The sequence below is a fragment of the Ptychodera flava genome, chromosome 4 (assembly GCF_041260155.1).
Source record: "Ptychodera flava strain L36383 chromosome 4, AS_Pfla_20210202, whole genome shotgun sequence".
NCBI lineage: Eukaryota > Metazoa > Hemichordata > Enteropneusta > Ptychoderidae > Ptychodera > Ptychodera flava.
The window spans coordinates 29,862,267-29,889,804 of NC_091931.1; the positions used below are offsets into that span (position 1 = coordinate 29,862,267).

Consider the following 27,538-nt stretch of genomic DNA (forward strand, 5'->3'; position numbering starts at 1 on the left):
CCTCGTCACTTCAATTCGATTATGATGGGTACACCGTTCATCAGACTAGAAGATATTTCTTGAGGCAAAGCGTTATCCTTTCACTGCTCAGCCTCGAGCGTCGGGTTTTCCTGCTTAACTTATTATCATTTAGACTACTGTGAAAAATTAATTTTTGACGCCATCTTGTTCTATAATCAGCAGGCTGATTTTTCCCTGTTCCATATGACAAGTCTTGCAGCTGATATTGCTATCTTCACTCGTCCAATACTATCTACCCCGTCAACATCATGAGTGAATCTGGGAAATTCCAGAAGATTATGAGAGCCACCATCACATGTATCTATCTATTTATCTGTCTGCCAGTCTGTCTATCTGGTTTACTGTCTGTCTTTTCTTTCCTCTGTGTATGTCTATGTTTCCATGATTGTAGGTCCAAGTGACTCATGTCTATGTCTGCATGTTGCTCCGGTGCCGGTATTGTCAGCGGTTTCCCATCTTGACTTACAAACAGCAATATTTTGAATTTGTTTTTCATTTTCGAAACAACACCGCTATCTACAATTATTGCATCCCAAATTACGTTACAGAGACTTCGCAGATGTAGCTACCAGCGATTGCGTCTCATGTATAGCCAGAGAGAGAGAGAGAGAGAGAGAGAGAGAGAGAGAGAGAGAGAGAGAGAGAGAGAGAGAGAGAGAGAGAGAGAACTCTTGGTTGGTCGGTTTACACCTTTCAAATTAATTTTAAGTTCACACCGATAGCAGTTACGAGACAAAATCACCAACAATTTACGAGATAGCTTTCCGAAACTGTTTTGTTATCATGATGGCATGTTGGCAATAGCCCGGCTGGCAGATTTTCAGGCCTTGGTTCCATTCGATACGGGGCGACACAAATACAAACCGACTTAAGTAAACTTGAGCAGTAGACAGAAGGCTTGATATGTTGTAGTTGTCCAATATGGTACAACGACTCGGGCGACAAGATCACTATTCATTCTGTGGACAGAGTTGAAATGGGCAAATTTGTAAATGAAGTTTTGAAGTCTTGTGCTTCACAATTGGTGACTAAAATGAAATATTGTACAACGTTGTGTGAAGTTGGTGAATATATATCAGAGAGTGAAAGGTTTCAAACCATCAGAGCATACACAAACACACAAACTTTTGTGTTTAGTTCTTGACATTCGGCGATTTTCTTTTCTTTCACTTTTCTTTTATTGTTCATCAACATTTTATTTATTTATTCCCCTAACTACCTTGGCTTTGAACTTTTAGCACGGCAGTGAACTTTTTTGTACTGATTAGCTCAAGTACACATGATTATAAAAGATACGTAGTCTCATAATATACACATTATGGTTAGTACATAATTTTGCAATGATTTTTTTGTCTGGCGTTTTGCCCGCTGTTACATTTTATTCATTATCGTCATACATCAAACAGTCAGAGCTTTGGAACAAATTATGAAAGAAACAACATCTTATCAAAGATCATGGCCTTTTACGCCTGTGCGTTGCCTGTTAACTACTTCACTAGCATAATATGTACAGTCGATTTCACAAATGAGCGCACGCGCAAAAATTTTAAAAAGTTAAAAGAAGTAGGAAAAAAGTAAGACAGTTGTCGGATACAATTTCAGTTTGAACGGAATCTGTAACATCATTGTCACCAAGTAGTTTCTTCGATGCTTGGTTGGAATGAGACAAATTTAACGTATATATCGGTATCACGCGCCCTCTGTAGTTCTCAGTAAGTTTTGGAATTTACAGTTGACCCATGCTGCCTCATTAAGTCTCAAAAGATGCAATGCGCTGCCTGCAATTAAAGATTTGTGTACCCATATTTTCATTATTTCGATTATTAGCTTGGAGAATATTAGGAGCAAAAAGACGCAGACATACATCAGTGAGTACCATTGCCTACCGTATCAAAATTCAGTGTCAGTTTTTGACCCGCACAGCCGAACCCAAGTTGTAAACATTCACCAATAGTTACTCCTGCATACTTCCATGTTACCTTGACAACTGGCCACTCATTAGCAGCCTGAGCCGTATTTGGATGGTAGCTTAGAAAGGCAAAAAACCCCGGAAATGGACAGTGAAATTTACCGTTGAGTATCAAAATTGCACCAACATGAGCCGATGTTTATTTTGTCAATATCAACGTCATATTATCGCAAATTTATCATCCTTCATAAATATAATCTTAAGCGATAAGGTAGCGTATTCATGTGTCAAAAAGGTTTTATCTTGCAAATACTTGACGAGATAAGTCAACTTTGCATGTGGGACAAACACGTTTTCAAGAGGCCAGGGACATAAGGGTTTTGATGTCTTGTTCAGTCTGTGACTCACTCGAACTTGCCTCCAATAAGTATTTTTCATAGTCCAAGCTTCTTAACATATAGACTGTTTATTAACCCAAAGCAATACACCATGTACATGTTCCTTAAGTGTAGTAATGGACAATTTCAGTTTAGCTGTATAAAATCTAGTGTAAGTGGGAAATTAGCCTATTCATAAGAATATTCAGAAAGTCACCAATTCTTTCATTACTTTTGTACAGTATTCTATTAGTTACAAACGAATGACCCATTTACTTATTGACGATGTACCTCGAAATTAATTAGCGAAATGACATGATGGAAATAAAACTACAATAATCGTCCCTTTTCGATCCTTAGTCAAGCTAACAGACGGCCGCAGCGTTATTTTCTTACGGTATATCTTATGCTATACTCCAAGATAAACATTGAATAATATCATTCCTAAAACGCTTTCCTCACATTTTTATGAACAATATCGTGTAACATACCTGTTACAATACAAGTTTCCACGGTGTGCTATATTTTGATGACGTCACTGCTTGTCGACGGCACCTGGGAAACTTTGGTATACCAACAGGTTGCACAAGTCAAAGATTCATAATTCTTGACTCTGTGTACGTACTGCTCGCCTGGTCGCTGGACTTCTTTATGTATAAGTATTTGATTAATTAAATGTTTCTTTGATTTTATTTAATGTGCAACGAGTTTCTGAATGGCAGAACGAAGTACTAGTATACGTAGGATCAGAATAAGTGAAGGTGGAAAGTGTGATTTGTTAAATGTATATCGACCAACAAAATTTGTCCCGATGATTCAAGTTTCCCTGTGTAAATGTCAAAGATATAAAGAAGATTACGCAAGATATAAATCTAGAATAGACAACAGATGATCAATTTATTTTTGTATAAACAAACCATGTGATAGTAATTTCATCAATTACGGAGTAAGTATATAACAAAGTATAGAGTAAGGCAACACAATAAGACTTGACTTTCAGACCATCATACACAGAGCCGATTTCAAGGAAGGAAAGTTATCCTAACGTCTTCTAAAAGAACAATTTAAAGGGAGTTATTCTCGTGCATCTTTCAACCTGAAAATATTACAGTGTTTTAAAGTTCTAAATCCGAGTAGTAGCTAATTTAATGTCTTTAAGGCCTAAAAGACAGGAAAAGCGAGACGATACACAGGATAACGCTTGGTCTGACCAAGCTGCCAGAACCAATCGATGGTTTCTTGGGTTCTACTGTGCACTGAATCTCTTCCACCGTAATGTTTGCCATGGATCCGGTTCGGTATGTGATTTCAACGGTTGTGTATCCGTAACACGCTGCTCCTGTTTGCCATAGAATGAAAAGCAACAAAATCAACGAAAGTCTGGTTTCAAAAGCTCGAAAAACACATTTTCCCCTAAAGAAATCAGTCATCGCAAATATCCTTTGTATTGTTACTTTCAATATTTTGTCTATCCGATGACCACTTTAACACGGTTAGCCTTAACATGGCATTTGATGCTACGTTTTTGCATGAAGAGTTTCTTGTATGTTTTCCCCTGCATTATTGACTTAGAATAATGACGCCATTTGGAATCTGAATAACCATGATTCCTTGTCAAAACAATGCTAAGAACTTGCTACAATTCTCGATACTAGTAACATTCCAAGGATATTGTGGTCAAATTTCATAAAATATTTCATCGAGAGAAAACACCTTTTTGCAAAACATTTTCACGTTTTAAATGCACAATATGTATTGTCAAAAACTAACCATAGTCTCCCTCTTTGTTCACCGCTATAATAGCACCCCTGAAATCATTATATTTATACGCAATTCTGCTTAGAGCTTCTGCACTGGCTTCCTTCGCTGACAGTCCACGACGCATGTTTTCTACTGCCTGATAACTAAACGAAAATAAGAAGAATCCAGGGATTGAAATTCATTTTAACAAAATTCACCAGGCAAGAGTGATCATTTCGTTAACGTCGCGTGCTGAACGATACTGAGATTGTTGTTTCTTCGACGATGAAACTCGGTACATTTAAGATAAGACATTTAAGTATTATTACAGTGGAGAAGAGAGAGAACTCACAATCTTTCGCTAATATCTCGCGTCACATAAAACTGCCATAATACTTGAATAACTTGTAAATTTTAATACCTCGGTAGCAGTCTAATCATAATGTCGCCATTTCCAGTTGCCGCAGCGCCACCAACGTCGTTATCAGCGTAGCAGCCAGCGCCGACGATGGGAGAGTCTCCAACACGCCTGTGATTAAACATAACGATTGTAATGACCCGTCTTTGGCTATTGTCTTATTCAATGGATGAAAGTTCTAGCATGTCATTAAGGTCCTTATAATTGTGACGTGTTTGGCTTTACACGATTATATTTGCGATCAGGTACAATATCGACCCTGTCATTCGGGTCTGTGATAATGTTTTAATTTAGGAAATAATCTAACACGTATACATACGTACCTTTTTCTTATTGTAAGGAATAAATCACCATGTCACATTAATTTCCCTCAGATGTGAACTTAAGCTAAATTTTTAGTTAGACGCTTTTTTACGGATTATAATTACTACGTATGCCAACATAAACTCAATGAAACCGTATAAACATCACCCGGAAAAAGACAATGCAATGTTCACACTGATTCGTTTGATAGGAAACTTTAAATTGTAGTTGGTGATGGGGCACAAACCGAATGCAAGACAACCATAAACTCAATATCTCATTATGATGCTCCAGTTGAACAGATTTTGTGCAATAGACGATTCGTTCGTGATACTGTTATTCAGTTAGCAGGATTTTCACTTTCTCGAGCAAGTAGGTCATTATGATGTATAAGTTTCCCATAAACTGGTGAGGTGATTCAGTAATTTTACAAAAGGACAACAGTGCGATTAACAGCGTAAATACAGTTCAAAGACTGAGTTCGCAGCTCACTTTTTCTCCAAAGAGAGAAATAATTAATTCCACAATGAGAAACATGATAGCTCATCGTTTGTGAGTCAGACATACCCAGCTATCTTGTAACTTAGTCCATTGGTCGAAGTTCCACAAGCAACGTTTTTGTCACTGCCAACAACGACGATACCTGAACAATAAGATAACAGAGAAATGAATCTGGCTTTAACAAGCAGCGATGATAGCATATGTTTTACCGGTATAACATATGCTACCGGTAAAAATATCAAAATCAAATATTTCTCCTTTTGGTAAATGGTCACATCAGGTGAAAGTAAAGTGCATTTGCAACAAACGCCGTTCCTATACCGATAGTGTCGTGATCGTCTTTGTCTATTTTAGCGGCGGTTTCGCTACTTGAAGGCTGTGCTGGAGTGTACGGCCCACAGCTTGTCGATGGGTTAGGTGTAACATTCTGAAAGCGCAAAAAAGTATACAAACATCATATTTCACGCATATTCAAGAGTTTCATGTGAAATATCTCTTTCCTAACTAATTTAATTACACTGTGGTTATCATCTTGAATAGCAATACATTCAGAATTCAAACTCAACGCTTTATATACACTAATGAGTATATGCATATTTCGAAAAGCAGAGATTTTGGATAAATCAGAATAACTGTAATTTTCGATTATGTTTGTTTCATGACATTTTTCTTTTTATTCTATCAATAGGAAATGTATCTATAATATCATCCGATGGGATTGTCAAAAAATTAATAAATTATTGTCTGGCACTACATATTGCCTGAAGGTGAACGGTCTCCGTTTCGACATTATTTAAAAGTCAAATAAGAATCTGACAGGAAGAACAAACTCTTAAAAAATAATATAAAACAAAAGTTACAGATCAGATGGTGAAGCTATGAAAGATGATGTCCTACTTTTAATTCTCCATATTTGATTTTCAATCTATACAAAGAAAAGCGCCCACCACCTGTGCATTTACTCGTATTTTACTCTGAAAATGTGACCAAGCTTACCTCCCAGAAATTTGGTTGACAATTATTTCCAATCCAGGTGTCATAGTTATTCCTGTACGATATAGATAACAAATCGAAGATAAATTGGTTCACCACTTTAATCATAATTGTTACTTTCTGCTTGAAGTAATTTACACACACACACACACACACACACACATATATATCTATACCTCACTCTCTCTCTCTCTCTCTCTCTCTCTCTCTCTCTCTCTCTCTCTCTCTCTATATATATATATAATATATACATATATAGGACGACAGACCAGTTGACTTTAAAATGTCAACGGCTTTGCTGATGATTTTGATTTGTGACGAAAACACTTTGGATTTACTTGCCATAAGGGAAACATGAATACCTTACCGTGACCTGTTTGTTTCCAGACTTTCATTTGCAAAATTGCCAAATGTGTGTGCGAACGTCGAAGCTGCAAAAAATGCGTGAAGAATTTATGACTGGTGGCACGCTTGTATAAAGCATATTATAACACAGCACATGCTCATTCTGTGTCGCGATTCGCCAGAATACCTCACGTGATGAGAAAATAGATACGTCTAGTCCCCATTGAATCGACAAAAGTGACGTCAGAGGGTAAGTTTTGAAAAGCTATTTCCCTAGGGAAATAGTTCAGACCAAATTTGGAAAAGTGCCCGGTCACGTGACCGTAGTGTCGTCTGCAACTTTGCAACAATGGAAGATGTGTAGAGCGTTATGTGCGTCCGGGATGAGCGACGAGCCTCTCTCTAAAACAGATGTTTTAACATTTTCCGAAATTCCAACAGCGTAGGACTTGAACAGATCATCAACGAAAAAGATTCAAGTGTAACCATGGATTGTTGTCAGGTATGCTTAGGATATTTTTTGAAAGATAGTGGTACCAGTACAACTGTAAGCGCTGTGGAAATATCGCCAAGTAAACTTGTCACAATAGATTGTTGCGGAGCAAAATATCAAAAAAACATTAAAAACTATAACATAATACAACATGGCACTGATATGAGCATGTGGTGTGTTATAAAACACCTATAACCTGGTCTTTATTCGGGCTATATCGCCCGTCTATTACCCCTCGTGGCCGTGTGTTACCAGAAACACATCGCTATACCCCTCGGCCTACGGCCTCAGGGAATAGCCATGTGTTTCTGGTAACACACGGCCCCTCGGGGTATTAGACGGGCGCTATAGCCCTCATGACCAGGCAATAGGTGTTTAATAGGTAATCGAAAGGACAAAATATATACTAATTGAATGATGCGTTTAAAGCATAGCAAGACTTAGACTGCTAATTTCATTAATGCATCCAAATCATGATGGCTTTAGTCGAAAGCGGGAGAACATGTATTACGCTTTGAGTTAATAAAGTGGTATCGACTTCTGCGAGTTTTAGCTCTAGATCTAATGAAGTCTAAACTCTGAACAAACTACCAGAAAGAATTTCACGTTGCCCACGTCAAATCCAGTATATCTATACTACAGTGTGGTATATTTGTCATAGGTATACATCTAACCTGAATCTCCAACCAACAGCGTGTGTTTTGTATATTCCATAACCATTCTGGCCACTGATATGGCTTTCTTTACTCGTCTGATACCGCCTACTGCACCAACATCGTGTGTAATGCTGGGAGAAAACCGAACGAAATGTAACACAATTGTACAATTGCTTATTTGGCTGAAAATTAACACACAATGTCACATACAAATCGACATACATACATACATACATACATACATACATACATACATACATACATACATACATACATACATACATACATACATACATACATACATACATACATACATACATACATACATACATACATGGCAATTTTGTACATAACATATTGCATTTACCATCAAAACAACCCATTGTGTTTAATAAGGGACGTATCATCATTATCGTGCCATCAATATCGTTGCCCTAGCAACTATACTGCCCAACTGCCCAACTTCCAATTGCAACCTGAAAACCTCTCAGTCTAAAATTTGGCAATTTTTGATCCAATGTTGACAGAGAGGGCGCTCTTCTAAATTTGAATCCCTGTCGTTCAATCTCAGCATTCTTAGTGTGCGTCGTCGTTCATATGCACAACAGTTTTCTCTCTTTCTCTATTTTTTGCTGCGTAATGGTAACCATATTTTGTATCCATGATGAGATAAAGGATAATAATTACCGACTAATGGCATCCAGATATTTTATTAATGGCGAGTTAAAAAACAATACTTTGATTGTTTCATATTTGTTCCTTTACATGCTCTCAAAAAATATGGCGGCGTCTATGAATTTAGTCGGGACATATCCGGTTATTCGCATAGGATTTTGAACATGCGCATTCGTAAATTCGCTAATTGATTATTAATTAATTAATTTGTTATGTATTTATTTATCTATTTATTTATTATTATCATGGCATATAATAAGATGTGCAAAGTTGTAATGTTATCATGAATTTTTCTATCCGCCTCAGATACATGTAAAAGCCCTCAGATGTCCAAAACACATCTGTGTCAACAGAGTGACTTTGAATACACATGTAAAACAATTAAAAAATCAGATCCTTCACATGTCTTGTGCACAGATTTGTATGCTTCAGAATAATACAAGTATTGATAAGGATATTAAACTCAGACATTGTCTGACAGACATTCTCAGACATTCATTCATTGTCAGACATTCTTTCATGTATTACAGACTTGAAGCACCTGGTCCTGCACAATATATGTTACAGAGATGTTTAATTTTCGCGACGTCGGGACATTTCTGAGTAAGGTTGTTTATGTGAAAATATCTTTTACTCCAATACGAGCTGAAGGTTGCTGAAATTCTATACGTATCTCATGTCATTCGAAAACGATTTCCAGACCATGGTAGCACGTCTTGGTAAAAAGTGCGCCGACTTGTCCCTTATGTTAAATGGAACTTGACAAAACTGTCTATCTCCTGCACGTTTTGATAATTTATGAAACCAATTTTTATTACGAATATCAATGAAAGGGTCATATAGCACAAATTTTAAGATTGCCACAAAGTAAACAGCCTTCATGTTGATTTGCAAATTTCTTTCTATTGGTATTCGCATTTGATCAGTGACCTCGCACTCTAGGCTGAAAATCAAGTAAGATCACTCAAAGTACAAACCCATCCATTATCATTGCGTCTAATGTAGGTTCTCCAGTGTCGTCAATTCTGGAAGAAAAATGCAAATTATTTATTATTACTATTACTACCATCACTATCACCAGTACTGCTGTTTTTGTCATCTAAAACTTTACTGGTATTCTACAAGCGCATGCAGCTTCCGAAACTTATTGTTATAGATATGGTTAACATTTATTTACGAGATTGTGTACTGTTATGGAGCGAGATATTGCAGACCGTCCCCGGGGACACAAAGAGCGTGATCAACTCATATACCCGCTTCATTTTTGATATCCAAAAGGACATTTCTTGGGAACATGCCGGTTTTGACATGAAAGACTCATCGAAACAAGTATCAATGATCGGGTTGACAAATTTCCCGCGTAGCGCTTTATTTACAAACCAAACGCTATATCAGCAGGTATTGAAAGCATGGGCGATGATGGTGAAACCCCGGCCCCGTAGAGCCTGTGTGGTAGCCAATAGGAAGAAGAAGGGTTCGATATATCTGGGCATATAGAGCCAGGTTTGACATGGAAAAAACGCAATTGTGGGACGCTGTCTGCCTGACGCTAGGTTGCTCAAGGTGTGTGCCAATTATACACTTACTTATTTCCATATCCAACGGTAAACCTACACAGGCTTGGTTCCAGTTCACACAAATTGCAACCTTTTTCAACGGCATCTACTGCGCTTCTGTCCCCGCTGATAGTGTCCCATGCTAAATAAAGGTTAAACGAACCATATTTGTATCACTGCAAAAAGTAAGAGTTTCTTTCCAAGTCATAGCAATTGGGCGAAAAAAGTCATTTGTTTACTTAGTTAATCGAATAGTCACAAGCCGACTTCTTTGTGTCAAAAGATATAGGTTGCCGTGCGAATAAACATTAGGTACACCCGACTGGTTGGTGTAGTTCGCACGCTAGTCAGATTTTAATGATAAGGGACTGGGCAGAAATTATAGGGGAGGGTCTTTAAAAGTGTTAGCAAGAAAATAAGTAACCCTCCCAAATTTTCATGCGCAAAATCAGTGAACCCCTGCATATATCAACGATATCATGAATTACGTATGATTTCTCACCTTTTAATCTTTACAAAAAATTTATTCTATGCAAGTCGGTGAAAACGAGCGCACATATTAAAATAAATAATTCTATCAACAACTTGAACCACATCTGGCAATTCAAAATGAAAAGGAACAATAGTTGTAATATTAACATTCATTTTGTACAGAGGGCACTATTATTGTTTGTCAAGAAATTTAATAAAGCCTGAAAGTCAATATTTAACAGCGTTTACTCATAAATGCATAGATATAGCGAGTTTAATATTGGGAAATGTTTGATAGTTTACCCCTAGACTACCATGAGAAGTGAATTAATATTTTTTTCGTACAATTCCAATATCATATTTTTTGTTCACACCTGCTGTTTGAATCACGCTATTATAATCGAATGCAAATATATCAATCGTCAAACAATCATAAATAGACAGATTTTGTTACATTTTTGTGTAAAACACATTATTCATAGTTTTCTCATAGACTTCAACGTATGGTGAATGAACATTTTCGATGAAGTTCAAAATTAAATTTCTTGTACATACATGCACTTGTAACCACCCTATTCTAATACATTTATACCATTTGTCGAACGTCTATACATGCACAGATATTGCTAGATTAATATTAGAAAAAATGTTCATAATTTTCTCACAGACTGCCATGATGTATATTGGATCAACATTTTTGGCGAAATTCCAAAATCAAATATTTGTACAGATATGCCTTCTTACCACCCTATTCTAGTCAAATACATTTAAATTAATTGCCAAACTTTTCTAAATGCACAGAAATTTCTAGTTTTACATAGTTTTCTCATAGACTACCGTGTATATTAGATCAACATTTTCTTTGAAATCCCGAAATCAAAGTTCATATGCACTTGTTATCAGCCAATTCTCACCAAATTCATTACTTATTCAAACGCCTATAAATGCACTAATATTGCTATTTTTATAATGCAAAAAAAAACGTTTATGATTTTCTAATAGACAACCATGTATAGGGATCAACATTTGCGATGTATTCCAAAGTTTAAGTTGGTGTACACATATGCATTTTCAAACACCCAGTTATAATCAAGTACATTTGTATTAATTGTTAAAATCTGTGAATGCAAAGATATTGCTATATATTTTTGCATTAGAAAGTAATATTCACAGTCTTGTCACAGACTACCACAGTAGTAAAGTAAAGGTGTATAACTGGGACACTTACCTGAAAAGCTACAAGGGAGGGGAGGAAATCTCCCTCCTCCCATGTCGCTACACGTTCCAATAGGTGCACCTGAGTCAGCGCTAGCTATGACTGAGCCTAACATAAGTATATACTAAAAATAATTCCCAGAACTGCTCCAATATGCGGTAACCCCGGAGTCGGAACGCTAACCCTATCGGAAGATAAACCATCCCACGACCAATCCTCCAGCTATATAAATCATTTCATATTTTTTTTGCTCTTGACTTGGCTGATAATAACCTGAGATTGAACTGGCCTTGACGTAGAGTTGCTTTGCATCGCTTCTGCTTCTTCCAGGATTTCTGCATCTGTATCTCTTAATTCTGCCGCAGCATGAATATCTTTAGCCTGATTTTCTCTTTCAAAATCAGCCTGGAGTAATCTTTTTTCTGACCAGACATTTTTGTCATGTTCAAATTTTTCTAATGCTTTATCATGTCTAATTTTCTCTTCAATAAGAGCCTCACCATTCCCGGAAAGCTTTTGTCCGATAATATTTCCTCCTGTGAATGCCGTTGCATTTAATACAGCACCAAGAACTGTCATTCCTATAGCTGAAGCCATGGTTGTGTATATTACAAGGTATTATTTTAATTTTCACTGTATATAGTATAATTATGTCTGATCCAAGTGGCTTCGGTCTAGGTACAATTCATGTACAAAATCTTGAGCTTGAAGATTTAAGTGATGTTAAAGTTAACAATAATACTAAGATAGCAGGTAATCATAATAAGGATTACGTTCTTCGTTATAAGGACCGCGAGAAACTTTTTGTCTTAGCCTTAGCCGCGGTGCAAACCCACGAGCATGCTGTAGAATTTTCTGAACTGAAAGACATTGATGAGTCCATAATAGACGCTACAAAGGCTTCGAATGATCCAACTCCTTTTGCTCTGACATGGGATGGAGATAGTCGAAATTCATGCCTTATAATGTACCGCGTAACATCTTAGATATATTTGATAGTGAAATTAGTGGTGGAGTTACTGAACTGCCAGGAACTCCAAATGTTATTTATTTCGATAGCAATGTTAACAAGTACAAGTTGTTAGATTTTCGTAGTTGGCTTACTCCTACGAATCCATACATTGCGCTTCTTGGTATACCGATTCACCTTAAAATTAGTCCTCTTAATACAATAATGAAGGCAGATAATACACTAAGAAGGTGAATAAACGAGGGGAGAATTATTGCTCGTATACAGCTAGCGGAGTTCCAGTAAGATTATTTTGGGACACAACTTTAAAGAAACTGGGTCTTAAAAGTGTCGGTGATGAGGCAGCTGAATTAACTTTACAGACAGTAAATCAACAGATGACAGACAATATGAAAATACTTCAACATGGTACAGTTCTCATTAGATGTGTAAAGTTAGCTACTGGAGATGAATTTGACGATTTGGTTGGATATTATGCTATGAAAACAGATAACAGAACAACTTGCGACATTATCATAAGTATCGATAAAGATCGCAATGAAATGAGTATTGAATGTTTTGTTGGTGGGAATAGAGTAGAGAACGACTTAGGAACTACATTTGTACGTAGAGATAAAAGAGTGAACACTTTAGATATCAGTACCATTCATCTGAAACGTCTCATTTTATTTGAAGTAATGGTCTTTCGTCACATTTTAAGTTCAGAGGAAATTACTAAAATTTTATCTATCGGGTGAATCGCACAGATAGGTTTAGCTACAATAATTCAATACAAAAGCTAGTTGGCCAGTTATTGAAATTGATCATGTTCCCATCCTGATCTGTTTTATCCAGATATGAATAGAATTCATGTAATCTGAACCTTTTCTCAATGGCATAGAAATTGCTCCGTCTTTAAAATCATAGGTAACCTTTTCACCTATTTCTTTTGTATCCCGAACGGGAAGTATTTGTAAACAGTCCGATAATTTTCCCTGTATGTATTCACCCGAACCAAATGAAACATAATTTCCAGTAACATCGACTACATCTGAATGAACTATATATTTAGTGACTGTTAAGAAATCCACTCTCTTCGGACTAATAGTACTTTTTATAACTGGGTTGTCCTCAGGTTTATCTGAAAAACCAACGACGTTGGCAAAGCTACCTGTGGCATTGAAATAAACTTTAACATCTTCAGCCAAAGTTAGATAAACGTGGTTTGTCGGTAGATGTTTTTCAAAATTAATTTTTTGCTTCAACCCGATTGCTTTGTTTAACGTATCAATATTGTAGTTACCCGGACGTATTGATTTTGTTGTCTTATTTTTTGGGTCGTTTCCTTCTTGATATTTTAGTACATTATTCGCCCTCGTTATGTTATGCCATGAATTATATAGTCCACACTCTAGCAGTCGTATCTTCGTAAATTGTGATATGTCAATGCAAGGGTAAAAATTAACAGTAACCGGTTCGCCTGTTTTGCTTACAATCCAAATGATCATACTTACTGTATGTATATATTACTAAGTATAATCTTCGGTGGAAATATTATTATTATTATTATTTGCGTCCATTACAAAGTATAAGGTTCTGCAGGAATAATATTTTTCTGTTCAAGGAGATCTTTGGTCGCAACCGCGGCAGCAGTCGCGCCGCCTAATTTTGCCAATCGAATTAAATTTGGTCGACTTGGATCGCCAACCTCTATTTTCAGAAATTTGCTGGAGATCATAAGATATCCCATCGCAAGTCCTGCGATTACAATACCATCGTACATTGTGTTTACAACTGTTTTAGTATCCATGATTGCTGACTAGTATATAAAAATAGAAAAATAAAAATAAAAAATATGGGGAGTTGGAGAACAGGTTTAACATTAGTCATAATAAAATTATGTATTAATCCATCTCATGCAATGTAGAGGAGCTGGGAACACCCCCCTCCCCTCCCTCCGGAACCCCTGTCAGAACGGTTCTGGAGGGAGCCGCTACGGGCTCTGTTTTTTTCGCTTTCTGAAGCGGTTCATCTTTCCGGAGGGGACAATTATGCCGAGCACGCCCCCAATATAGTCCTAATGCAGTCAATGAAACTCCCACAATTCCTAAAACAAGATAACATTTATTATACCATTTATTATCACACTGTTGTGGTGGTACCCTATCGGAACGGTCCTGAAAGGGCTTATACATTTTGTCGCTACCACATCGCTATCATTAATCATTGCTTGGCGTTTCTTCTCCTTGTTTTGCCTGTTCCATTCCGCTAGTCGCCTGCCCGCAGCAACTCTCCCTGGATGCTTCGTCGGTAACGTAATTTTCTCTATGTTGCGCTGTGTCGGAGGTGGGAAGGTCGTTTCCGTTTGCTGAGTCGGTGTTGGAACGTTTGCTGAGTCGGTGCTTGCGAAGTTGAATCCATTTATTTCAGGTATTATATTAAACCCGATTTTTTTTAAATTTAAATGTTTACCCGTAATTAAACCGGTGGAAATTAGAGCAATCACGGGCCCCCACGTGTACGCTATCCGCCCTGATAATCGTTTTATTTCACTGTTTAGAATAAAATCCTTTTTAAGATCAGTGGCATAGTTATCTCGATCATCGATTGGAACTACCTGACTTATTGCGCGGGCTCCTAGATCTATGAAACTTTGAGTGATGGTATCACTTATAAGAGAACTGTATTTCGCTTCATAGACTTTAAAGGCTCGTGTTATGGATTCATCGTTCCACCTTTCCACTTCTCTAACTGAAAACTCCTTGTCAAAAAATAACTTGCTTTGACCACTTGCGATGACACAGAGTATTTTTTCACGTTTCGTCTCTATTATGGATTGAGGGTCCGAAGGTAGTTCCGAAGGGGCTTCGGAACGCGTATTTGCCACTGCCGATGACTTTATTAAATTCTCCATTGTTTGCAGTATGTTATCTATTCTTAGTAAAAAATAAAAAATTCGTTTAAACCTGAATCCGAAATAAAGTATTAACATAGTCTGGAATGTTAGTACCATTCCGACAGGGATTCCGGGAAAATTCTCCTCCATTTAAATCTATATGTATATAGAAACACGAATAATGAGTACAGACCTATTCCCTGTTGCTTTTCAATTGAATAAGACGAGCGTACCGACAGTACAGCATGCTGATATTCCTTCCAAACCGAATGGGGGAATAAAACCTATTCTCATGGACTTAGAAATATATGTAACACCGACAGATAAATTTACTTTTCATCCAAGGGATATATTTAAAGATAACGTAATCACTCATCGATCAGCGAAAGAAAGTAATGTCTGGCTGGGCAGCCCGCATATGAAATATTGGGACCAGCAACTGAATTTCGCTGTATGGTGTAGCACTACTGGTTGTGGTATATCATTCGCCCATCTCTTTGATAAGAAATTTCCTCAGCAAATACGATCATTCTGCCGTTTCCATGTATATTTTACAATACGTAGGATCCTTCACGAAATGGGCGTTGCACTTCCAGATGAAAGCCCCACCTTCAAAGCCGGCGACAATCCGTACGATCTCGTCCAATATGAACTTCTATGTACAGAATTTGGAAATATAAGTCCAACGAAGTCCGACTTTCGATATCGAAAAGGCCAAAATAAGGGTCTTGGTTATGGTTATGAATATTACACTAATCGTGGCCCTGTTCGACAGCCTGCCGCTGTATACAATGGACACGACTTTTTCCTCTCCGCCGACGGAGGCGTTTTCTATACACATACAATTTTTGGAAAGAAAAAACATGTACTGTCCGACAAAGACCGACCACACTACTATTTCTTCCGAAATGATGGATCGGAGGGGCAATATAATAGTTTCATTCCTCTGAAGGGAGACTCGGGACTAACAAAGGCTGGCCTAGCCCGCCTCAACGAAAGTCTTGAAGCCTACGTTTATTGCATACTCGGCGCACAAGCAAATATTCGCAGTACCATAGTAGGTGATACTGGCAGTGCAGTGCAAGTAAGAAAAGAATTCGGCGTTCTCCTCGAAGATGAAATTCGCAATACCGACAAAGTAATCAGTTATCGGCGATATCAAGACACAATAATGAATACTGGTGTCAAACTTGATATGGCAGTCTCGCCCAATTTACTTCTCTTACCGTCTGAGATGGTCATTCTTTCGGGCCCGGCAATCTCAGGTTATAATAATGAATTGCAATACGCAACAGAATCTATGGTGTTCGGGGTGAATGGTGATATAAACACGGAAGTTCGAGAAAGTGCTATACATGAGATGGAAGGGTGGGAGGATCCTGTGAAGTGGCAGGACGAGCCCGGAGGAGGAGCGACTGATACGAGTCGGGCGCCTCCCCTATCGGAACGGGCAGCATCTGCAACACTCACCGCAGACCCTATTCACGAATTCGGCAAAATTGGTTTGTTATCTTTAGCAATATTCATTACTATTGTAGGTACTGGAATATTCTAACTCGAGCCAGTACCTTAAAAGAACTAGAAGAGATAATCAGTTCATTAATGTACAGTATATAGATCCGATCCGATGGCAATGTTCGCAACCCCACCATTCAACATGATTGTAACTGGACCGACAAATTCTGGCAAAACAGAATTTGTAATGGATCTCCTCACCGGTCCGTACTTAAGGAAATTCGAATATGTGGTATTCATTTGTCCGACATTCATGAACAATAAAACGTATGATAAAAGATTCATTTTCACAGATGACAACGTATTCGTGTTTCCGGTCGGACTCGATGCTGTGGATGATACACTAGCCTTCGTACATAAAGAATGGGCTGGCACTAACACTTTAATAATCCTCGACGACTGCGCCTCGTCCAAAGATATGAAGAAGCGCAGTGACGTTTTAGTCAAACTTGGTTTCAGCGCAAGACACGACGGATTATCTGTCTGGGTTCTGACTCAACAATATACTAGTATTAGTAAACCATTCAGGGAAAACATACAGATGTTAGTACTATTTTACACACTGAGCAAGACAGACAACAAAATTATTATTAAAGAATATGGAATGGAGGTGTTAGAACGGAGGTGGGTTCCCTATCAGGCAATTGAAAAATACACCATTCAGTAAACTAGTATTTCATTTACGGCATCCGTACGACATTCAATTTTTCGTTTAATATAGCTAATCATGGAAGGCGACAACACCGAAGGCACTCTTAGAGAATTATATTACAACCCGAAAACTGGTTTTGGAGGTGTACAAAAATTATATGACGCAGCACGCTCCAGCGGGTTTAAAAATTACTAAGAAAGAGGTGCAGGAGTGGTTAAAAACTCAGCTTACTTATAACCTACATAAACCCGTACCTCGTACTCGTGGCGGGAGGCGCGTTTTCGTAACATCGATAGACAATTTTTGGCAGGCTGATCTTGTAGAGTTTTCTTCACAGTTCGCAAAAGAGAACCGTAACATTCGATACATACTAACAGTAATCGATGTACTCAGCAAGTATGCATGGGCTAGACCAATACAGTCAAAAAAGCCGATGACACGTGACACTCTAGAAGGCGCTACAAGACATGATTAAGAAATCCGGGAGAAGGCCCGACAAACTTCAGACAGATGAGGGGCGGGAATTTACTAACCGAAAAATGCAGGGGTGGCTCCAGGAGGCGGGAATTCACTGGTTCCACACCTACAGTGACAAAAAAGCTAGTGTTGTTGAACGTTTTAATCGGACGCTTAAAACGATGATGTGGAAATACTTTACATATAAACAGACACGTTCCTGGCTCCCCATTCTACCAGAACTTCTCGAGAATTACAATAACACCGTTCATGGAAGTATCAAAATGAAACCCGTCGACGTAACGGAGGACAACGATTGGCAGGCATTTTATACACTCTACCCTGAGTTGGCGGCCCGGGGAGCTGACCCTGAATTCAAGCCGGGAGAACGGGTCCGAATTACAAAATACAAGACCACTTTTAAGAAGGGATATTTACCAAATTGGACAGAGGAGATTTTCGTAGTTTCAAAAGTGGTGTACGCAGCTGGACTGGGAACGCCGCCAGTTTACAAAATAAAAGATCTGAATGGAGAGGAAATACTCGGCACTTTCTACTCCGATGAACTTCAGAGCGCTGCTGGAGCCGACGAGCTGTACAGAGTAGAACAAATTTTGAAGATGAAAAAAATTAGAGGAAAGAAATATTATCTGATAAAATGGAAAGGTTATCCAGAAAGTTTCAATAGTTGGGAGCCGGAGGAAAATGTTATTAGAACTTCGTAAGTTCCTGTGCTGGTACTTGTCAAGTACTAACGTAAGTACTAACGTAAGTACTAACGTAAGTACTAACGTAAGTATTTACGAAAGTTATTCAATAAGTACCATGGAAGAAGTCTTAATTTCTTGAAAGAAGAAAGTGTCAGTTTACCACCCCGCTTCCAACCACCTGGCCAAGTATTTATCATGTATTGTCGTAAGTAATGTTCACTTATTGCATCTTGTTTGGCAGTATGTGGATGAGGTGGTACCTCGGTTCCTGAACATATTAAGTTTGCAAGATCTTCAAAGCGACTTCTCATGTTGCCATAGTCCGTTCTTTCGAGTCCCCCTTGTTCAGCTTTATCGATAAGTTCTGGTTGAAGTATAATGTACACAACTGACATTAGCCATAGACAAGTAACTTCAAAGTCTTGCTGCTTCATCATATCAAGTGCCTGTAAGTCAAACGGAGCATTATAAGCACACACTGTCTAGTTCTAGTTCTAGTTCTAGTTGTTCTAGTTGTTCTTGGTTAGGTGGATAATAAGCTTTTTCAAGTTCGTCTTCAGAAAAACCGTCTATTAAAAATCCCTGGCCACCGCCGCTCCATGCAATTCCAAAGTCAAAAGCTTGTGCAAAATCTACTGGCCCGACTGTCTCTGTATCAATTGTTGGATTAAGTATATTCTTGAGAAGGGAGATGGTAAGAGATTGATGAATTACCAAACATGGAAGCCTGTAGTCGTGGCAAATTTCTAAGAAAGTCTGTTTGAACTTATTGTGAATCTCTTCTAGTTCTTCTAAGGCGGTTATTTCGTACGACCTGGCTCGAGTCAACACATTCCGCCTGCAATAATCCCAAGGCATATCTTTGAATATGATAATGAAACTAGGTAAATGGTCAAATGCTCTAGAAACAATCTTTTTTTCTTCCGCTGCCACGCCTCGGATTCGAGAAAAAGTTAGATGTTGAATTATGGAAGAGTCACAAATAATGTAGCGTTCCGAAGGGGTACCCTCCCTCCCAGCCTGACATTGTAAACTAAGAGTATGTTCTATAAACTGATTCTGAAAATCGGCAATCGAAACGTGGCGCCCATTATAAAAGTCGGCAATGTTGCTGGAAAAACTAGTGTCAAATTCTGGTACGTGAGTCACCGTAGCAACTCCCTCCGCCAAATTTACTGCATCGTAACTCTTACCACTTCCAGTTGGTCCATTTATGAATATGTATGACATTTTGGGATACTATATCATAGAAAAAATTTTTTTAAAATTTTTTTTTATTAAGATATATACGATAAGACAATGACAATCCTTTCTATTTCAAATGCAATAAAAATACTTGAAACCGGAGAAATTCGAATCAGTGACGGCAAACTCATATTTGAGGAATTTTTGGTAGATCCTTTCATATACGTAGACAATGACTAGAAGTAGTTTTCCCCATCGGACCTAAATATGGTTCTAAAGATCCTGCTACATGCGATGAAATGTGTGTCCGTTGGCAACCGAGTCTTCAAAAGTTTACTGATTTAATAATATTCCGTACCTTAGGTGAAAGTTTCGATGCAAGCACTGCTAAAAGTTATGCTGCAAGCCTAGCCGCTCACTCACTCCAAGAATACTACTGGACTTTACAATCCATCTAAAGTGTATCAGAAGCGAGGGAGCGGGGCACAGATAAAGTATTTTAAATTTCGGTTTAAAAGAGGGGCCGATTTCGCTACATGTATTGATATGGTTCAAGAAATTGACTGTGGTTTTAAAGCAGTGAGCCCATTGCCAGTCCGAGAAAATCCTGCTATTGTACCTCGCAATATCAGGAAAGGTAGTAAGATAGAATTCTTAGCATTTAAACCGCGCTTAAGTAAGCGTGCTCTTTCTTTCACTGTTGAGAGGTTATTTTGTGCTGCGCCTAATAAACCAGAAATTCAAGATGCGGAAGAACTAGTCGACTTAGAAAGATTAGGCGAGATATATAAACAAATAAATGCTGACAAAAATATTATAGTGGATTTTGATGACCTATCATAGAATAATTATTTTTTCATTTTAAAAATTTTTAGGATAGTATATATCATAAAGATTATTATGGCCCGTCGATTACGTACAGCATTCAAGGGAGCAGTTTTACGAAAAGAATTTCCTGAAGTCAAGCGAGTCGAGGATATCGGGGAGCTGGTGGATATTGAAGGTATGGCCAAAGAAAGAAAGATGTACTCTGTTTATACTGAAATGGAAGTCAAATTATTATCGGATCAGAAAACTGGTAATACACAAAATCGTACATTGCATGTTAAATTAAAAGATACATACACAAAAGATGTAGGTGGGTCGGATGTGGAAACAACAATTAGTAAAACGCTACGACGATATGCTTGATACAATTGAAAATGTTGAGGGTTCTGGCCTCGTTCTCGAGGAGATACTTAATTTTGAAGTAATTCTAGTAGAAGTTTTACTCGGTGCTGGAACGGGGGCAGTCCAACTTCCCGGATGGTTAAAAAAATAAGCATTGTGTGAGTGATCTGGTGCTACCTTCTGGCAGCGAGAATTGTTTTCAGTATGCCGTCGTAGCAAGTATAAAGTTGAGCGATCCCGAGTTTCGCAAAAAGAAATGTGGTCAGGTAAGGAGAAAATGGAATACGTTTGACAAATTTATTGCTGACTACTGTTGGGATGGAATACCATTTCCTACGCCCGCCGATCTGACTATATTCGGGCGCTTCGAGCAGCAAAATCCGGGCACGAAACTTCAAGTGTTTCAGATCTATGAGTCCGGTCCCGCCCCGTCCGACATAACTGTGTTATATAGTGGTTCCGAAGGCGGAGCGGATCAAATAGCAAATATATTACTGATAGTTGGTGAAGAGGGCGGGGGTCACTCGTGCCAATTACTTCATTAAATCGCCTTCTTAATTCTAATAGTAATCGCAAGAATGAGCGCAGACAGAAGTGTATGTGCCCGGTTTGTAAAAGAGGTTTTAAGTCAACAGAAGAATTAGAAAAACATCAGGTATACTGTGGAACAGACACTGCTCAGCCAGTTTTTCCTAAGGAAGTATGTCAATTCGAAGGACATCGGAAGAAGGTTCCTTCTCCCTACGTCGTGTATGCAGATACTGAGGCAATTATTGAGAAGGGGACCAGCCGACACATTCCAATTTGTCTTTCGTATGTTATGGTGGAACGGTGAGGCGCTGAAGGGTGGAGCTGGCTGAAAATTTATGGTAAAAGAACATTCACAGGTCTCTCCTGTGTTACAGACTTTCTAAAAGATATGAAGAAAAGGGCTGAGAATTATTCGAAATCATATTATTGGAAAATAAAACCGATGAAAGATCCTTCTAATTACCAGGATCCAGTCTGTATTGCCTGCGAGGCGCCTGCCGGATACCGAATAGTGAAGGAGGAAACGACTTTTTATTGTGAGGGATGTCGTCCGTCGAGAACCATTCCTATCTACTTTCACAACCTCAAGGGATACGATGGTTCTTTTATTTTGAAAGAATTACATGAAATAGATGATGGTTCCGGACCAGAACCAAATATCATAGCTAAGACGAGCAATGGAGGAATTATGGGTCTCTCGAAAACATTTATCTTTAGCGCCTCAATTGTTGTCGGCGGAGAGTGGCCGAACCGGAAGAGGGAGATAAAGAAACGTTTCTTTTCTATAAAGTTTATGGACAGTGCTCAGTTGATGTCGGGGTCGCTCGCGAAGTTGGCAAAAACTGTGCCGGAGGATGGGTGGACGGTACCACTTACGTACCCGGACATTCAAAGGGCGAAAGGTTTCTTCCCCTACGAATATTTAGACTCGGTTGACAGATTAGAAGAGGGTGAGCTCCCGGAGAGGGATAAATTTTATAGCGAATTGACGGAAGAGGGGATTTCTGAGTCTGATTACGAACATGCATTGCGAGTATGGGACGAAGTTGAATGTAAGACGATTCGTGATTATATGGAATTCTATTGTGAGACTGACATTCTCCTTCTTGCAAATATATTCGAAAATTTCCGTGACACATGTTTAGGAGCATATAAGTTAGATCCAGCCCATTACATGTCAGCGCCCGGCTTGACATGGGATGCTATGTTACTTTACACAGGTAATAAATTTGGGCTCATTCAAGATGCTGAGCAGATGAATTTCGTACAGAGGGGGATTCGAGGCGGTATCAGCCAGTGTAATATTCATTACTTACAGACAAATCATCCGGCTTATGTTGCCGAAGGGGCTGGTGAAGCTGGTGGGAGTTACGACCCCGAGAAACCGGTGTCCGAAATAAAATATCTCGATGCAAACAATCTCTACGGCTGGGCAATGAGTCAGGCAATGCCCACGGGCGGACTTCATTGGATGACGATGGAAGAGTGGGACGAATGGTATGCCCGAGACGGCGGAGCTGGCGGGGCGTGGGGACCTGGCGCCACCTTTCCACCAAGTTTTCTAGAAGTAGACTTAGAATATCCAGTCGAATTACATGAAGAACACAGCGATTTGCCATTAGCACCGCATCACTATGAATTTCCGAGGCAGGGCACTCGACTGATTACAAGTGTGTTGGACAGAGAGAGATACATCTTACACTACAAGTTGCTGGAATTCTATCTTCGGATGGGAATGCGACTGAAAAAGGTACACCGGGTGCTTGCTTTCGATGAGGCTCCGTGTCTCGAGAAATATATCGACTTTAACACTAAAATGAGGGCAAACGGGAAGACAGATTTTGAAAAGAATTTCTATAAGCTGATGAATAATGCAATGTTCGGTAAGACAATAGAAGATGTTCGAAAGTACAGAGACTTTAAATTTGTTTCGGACTGGAACGGTACGGATAGTGGCCGTAAAAAGATTCAGAAGTATAATCCAAAGACGAAACATATAACTTTCATAACTTCCGAAGAGGATGGCGATTCCTGCGACAGTGTCCTACTGGAACTGAAAAGGGATCGATATGAATATAAAAAGCCAGTTTTCATTGGCGCCGCAGTACTGGAACTTTCTAAGCTGCTTATGTATGAGACGCATTACAATTACTTTCGAGCATGGTTCCCTGGAATACGATTGGCCTACATGGATACTGACAGTTTTGTTTACTGTGTGCCTCTTCCTTCTGCAGATGTAACTTTTAATGATATAGTTAGGGAAGATGTGGAAAAGAATGGTGAGAAGTCGATCTACGATACTAGTGGGATGAGCGGACCCTTTCCGAAGATTAATAAAAAAGTGATAGGTAAATTTAAAGATGAGTTGAATGGAGAACCTATTCTTGATTTTGTCGGCATTCGCTCGAAAGTGTATGCTTTTCGGACTCCAACTTCGGAGACGAAAAAAAATAAAGGGATAAAAGATGTTTGTGTTAGAAAACATTTGAACTTTGAAGACTATGAGGATCTGTATAAAACTGGGAAGGAGCCCGCTCGGGCACAATTTGTACAGTTTGTACGGAAAAAGGCTGGAGAAATCCGTAGTGAAAAGCGTAGTAAAATCATGATGGCGCCAAATGATATCAAACGTGTGCAGCTATATAATCTGGACACGGGCGAATGGCTGGCAGAAACATGGCCGATAGGACTGACCTACGATTACGGTTAAAATATTAAAGAATCTAATTTAGTATTCTTAATGTCGACCATTGCATCACTGATAACATAAACGTGGGCAAATATATTATCATCGCGAGCGTCGTCGCCAACTTTTACTGAAGTGTCCATTTTTATTATCTCAAGTTGAATTCCATCCTTTGTGTTCATTAGTTTAAGACCATTTCCATGAAACTCAATATCTTTAAAACTACGCAGATCGATAAACAGACAGAATTTATTCTTCAAATAATCAACTTCATCTATATCAATTTCACACCAATCTTTATCTTCAGCAAAATACCGTCGTGCCTCACGCCAAAATTGTCTTGGTATCATCTTCTGAGCGTACACTTTATTTGCAATGCCTTCGATTGATACAGACACAGATTCAATGGATGGGTTAAAGAAAAGTTCACTGTTCAGTTCTGTCTGATTCTGATTTTTAGTGAAGAGTATAGCGATACCTCTAATGCTACGTCGTGGTACATTTATATTTTCATTGATAACCGTGGTTGATTCTTTGAATGGGATTGTTCTAAAATAATGTATATGCTCGTAAAGGTAACTTTTTCCACCGTTGTAATAACCAGCAGTTTCTATCGCGAGTTCGGGGTCAGTTATTGTTTCGTATTCCATTTGAATGTTTTTTAATTTATAATTGGGTGTAACAACATTATTACTGACAAGTAATTGGGAGGCGGGTGCCAACGTAATTCCCCATTCGATATGACTCCCTAACGCTTTTGGATATGCAACTCCATGACCTGTTATGAGGGGGTGAGTGAGACGAATAGCATATTTTGTTTTATATGTGTCGAAAAGTAAAAGATCGTCCCATTTTGAAAGCCTGTCGGCATTTGCATCGGCCGCGCCACTTCTCAATTTTCTTAGATTTTCGTTCTGAATTCCGTACAGTGTCATGTTCGATCTCTCCTTTTTATGTTTGAAGAGATCGCGATAACATTCAATGAGGTTATATTTGTTCAAATTGAAAAGTGGCTGACCCTCAAATGTGAGAACCATACGCTCCACCAAATTTTTTGCAACATTTTGTACTACTCGGTTATCTTCGTGACCCATTACTTCGAGATCAAAAACCAGGTCGAAAGTATCTGGAACTAGTACTACTCCGCTTTCTAACTTTGGACATCGTATGATAAGTGTCTGGCCTGGATCTGCCTCACTTGGATTATTAGCAATCACATGATGAGTTCTTTCTGACTTCTTTCCCTTCGATATTCGGTTGGTGAAATTCGGTAATAATGTTCTATCGTACCCCATTTTTCGTGTAATGTATATAGTAGTGAAGAAAAAAAAGAAAATTACAGTTGATGATAAAAAATAATTGTAGTAATATAGAAAGACAATATGGCAGAAGGAGGAGAAGAAAATATACCACTCCAGGATATCGATGATGCAAATTTAAATGATGATGACGCTACTGCTGAAACATACTTCATAGACGACGATAATGCTCTTGCAGAAGCTGATCCTTTCCGGGATAGACCCCCAGGTGATTCGTTGATTGGACAGAGAATAGAACTTAGAATACTAATGGCTGAAAAATTCTTAGATGAGAATAATATTACTGATGAAGCAGCACGAAACGAATTAATTTTGAATGCAAAGATTAGGGATGGAAAGCTGTATTATAAAACCTCAGGCTATCAAAACTTTCAGGAAGTGGATTTAGATCGCTCAAGACATTAAAAAAAGAAGCGGGAGGATATGAATTTGTAACTAAAGTATACAGTAAGACGGAGGATATCGCAGAGCCCGAATATGTGAGTCGTACATTGTATTCTGAAGATGTGAAAAATGATAAAATACCAGCTGAGAAGATGACGCCAGAAGACATGGGTATATACAAAGATGAACTGACATTCTTACGGCAAGATGCTTCTGGTAATGCAGATAAAATACAAGCTTTTGAAAATAAAATCGAACAATGGAACAATCTAAACCCTGAATATAGAGCTATTAATGATGAATTAAGGATTGCAAATATGCGTCTTGGCGAGCTTAACAACGAAAAAGTTAAAATAAGGCTAGAGAAAAGAGAAGTTGAAAAACAGTTAAAGGAAATTCCTGAAGATCACACCCAAGGAAAAGAAAAAGCCGAGAAACTACTAGCTGAACTCATAACAAGAGAAGCTAAAATTGTTGATCGAATTGAATACGAACATGGTAAGATCAGTGAGGCACGTGAAAGTCTGGCTACGACTAGGTCTCTTCGTGATGTAATTTCCGATCCAGAATTGTCACTCAGGCTGAAGCTGACAGAGTTATTTAAACGAAATGGTATTACAATAGCTGCAATACTGACTGCCCTTGGAATGACAATATCAACGATTGCCTTGGCTGTGACTAGAGGAGGAGGGGGAGGAGGAACTGGAGCAAACACAGGTGGTTCAGGTCCGCCCAAAGTATACACAAAAGCGAAAGAAATTGTAAAGCAATTTGGTGAATGGTTAAAAACCTTGGCCGCAAAAAGTGCTGCTGCAATACCAGGTTTAATCGGCTCCCTTGTCAGTTTTCTATTAAAAACAGCGGGATCGGTTGTCGGATTTGTTGGAGAACAGCTATGGATATTTTTAACTGGATTAACATTAGTAATTATAAATAAAATTATGTATTAATATATGACCCCCTTACGGAATCGACATGTTTGGTGAAAAGAATATTGCAAAGTTTCTTTCTAAAAATAAAGACCTGTTTGGTTTCTCTGTCGAATTGGAATGGTGTAAACTCCGACGGGTAAATCGACATATACTTCGAGCAAATCCAGGTGTCCGACTCAAAGATGATAATCTGTATCATAACATTTTAGCTTTCGTGAAGGAATGTCAAAAGACTAACTTCTTTAAGCGACTAGAATTCATAAACGTCTTTCAGGAGATTGACAATGATGAAATGGAAGTCCAACATTTACAAGAATATTGGGTTCTTCGATTGATTCGCGACACAGGCAATCGATTTATCTTTCAGGCAGACGGAAATATTTATGTAAAGATGTGATTTGAATTTTTTCTTCTAAGTCATTATATACACGAAGTGAAACTTAAGATGTGATTAATTTTCTTTTTAACTACATATACAG

At 38.5% G+C, this 27,538-nt stretch overlaps 1 protein-coding gene across 1 annotated transcript in view; it reads right to left on the minus strand.

Moving 5' to 3' along the window:
- Window positions 1-2,377: 2,377 nt before the first annotated feature.
- LOC139131430 (N(4)-(Beta-N-acetylglucosaminyl)-L-asparaginase-like) overlaps window positions 2,378-27,538 on the minus strand; it is a 29,416-nt gene continuing 4,255 nt past the window's right edge. The window contains exons 2-11 of the mRNA XM_070697466.1: window positions 10,018-10,129; window positions 9,409-9,456; window positions 7,775-7,887; window positions 6,630-6,693; window positions 6,266-6,317; window positions 5,591-5,696; window positions 5,336-5,411; window positions 4,469-4,576; window positions 4,078-4,211; window positions 2,378-3,646 (exon numbers count right to left, since the gene is read on the minus strand). Of these exons, the coding sequence (XP_070553567.1) occupies window positions 3,462-3,646; window positions 4,078-4,211; window positions 4,469-4,576; window positions 5,336-5,411; window positions 5,591-5,696; window positions 6,266-6,317; window positions 6,630-6,693; window positions 7,775-7,887; window positions 9,409-9,456; window positions 10,018-10,129 (998 nt within the window). The 3' untranslated portion in view covers window positions 2,378-3,461. The remainder of the gene's footprint in view (window positions 3,647-4,077; window positions 4,212-4,468; window positions 4,577-5,335; window positions 5,412-5,590; window positions 5,697-6,265; window positions 6,318-6,629; window positions 6,694-7,774; window positions 7,888-9,408; window positions 9,457-10,017; window positions 10,130-27,538) is intronic.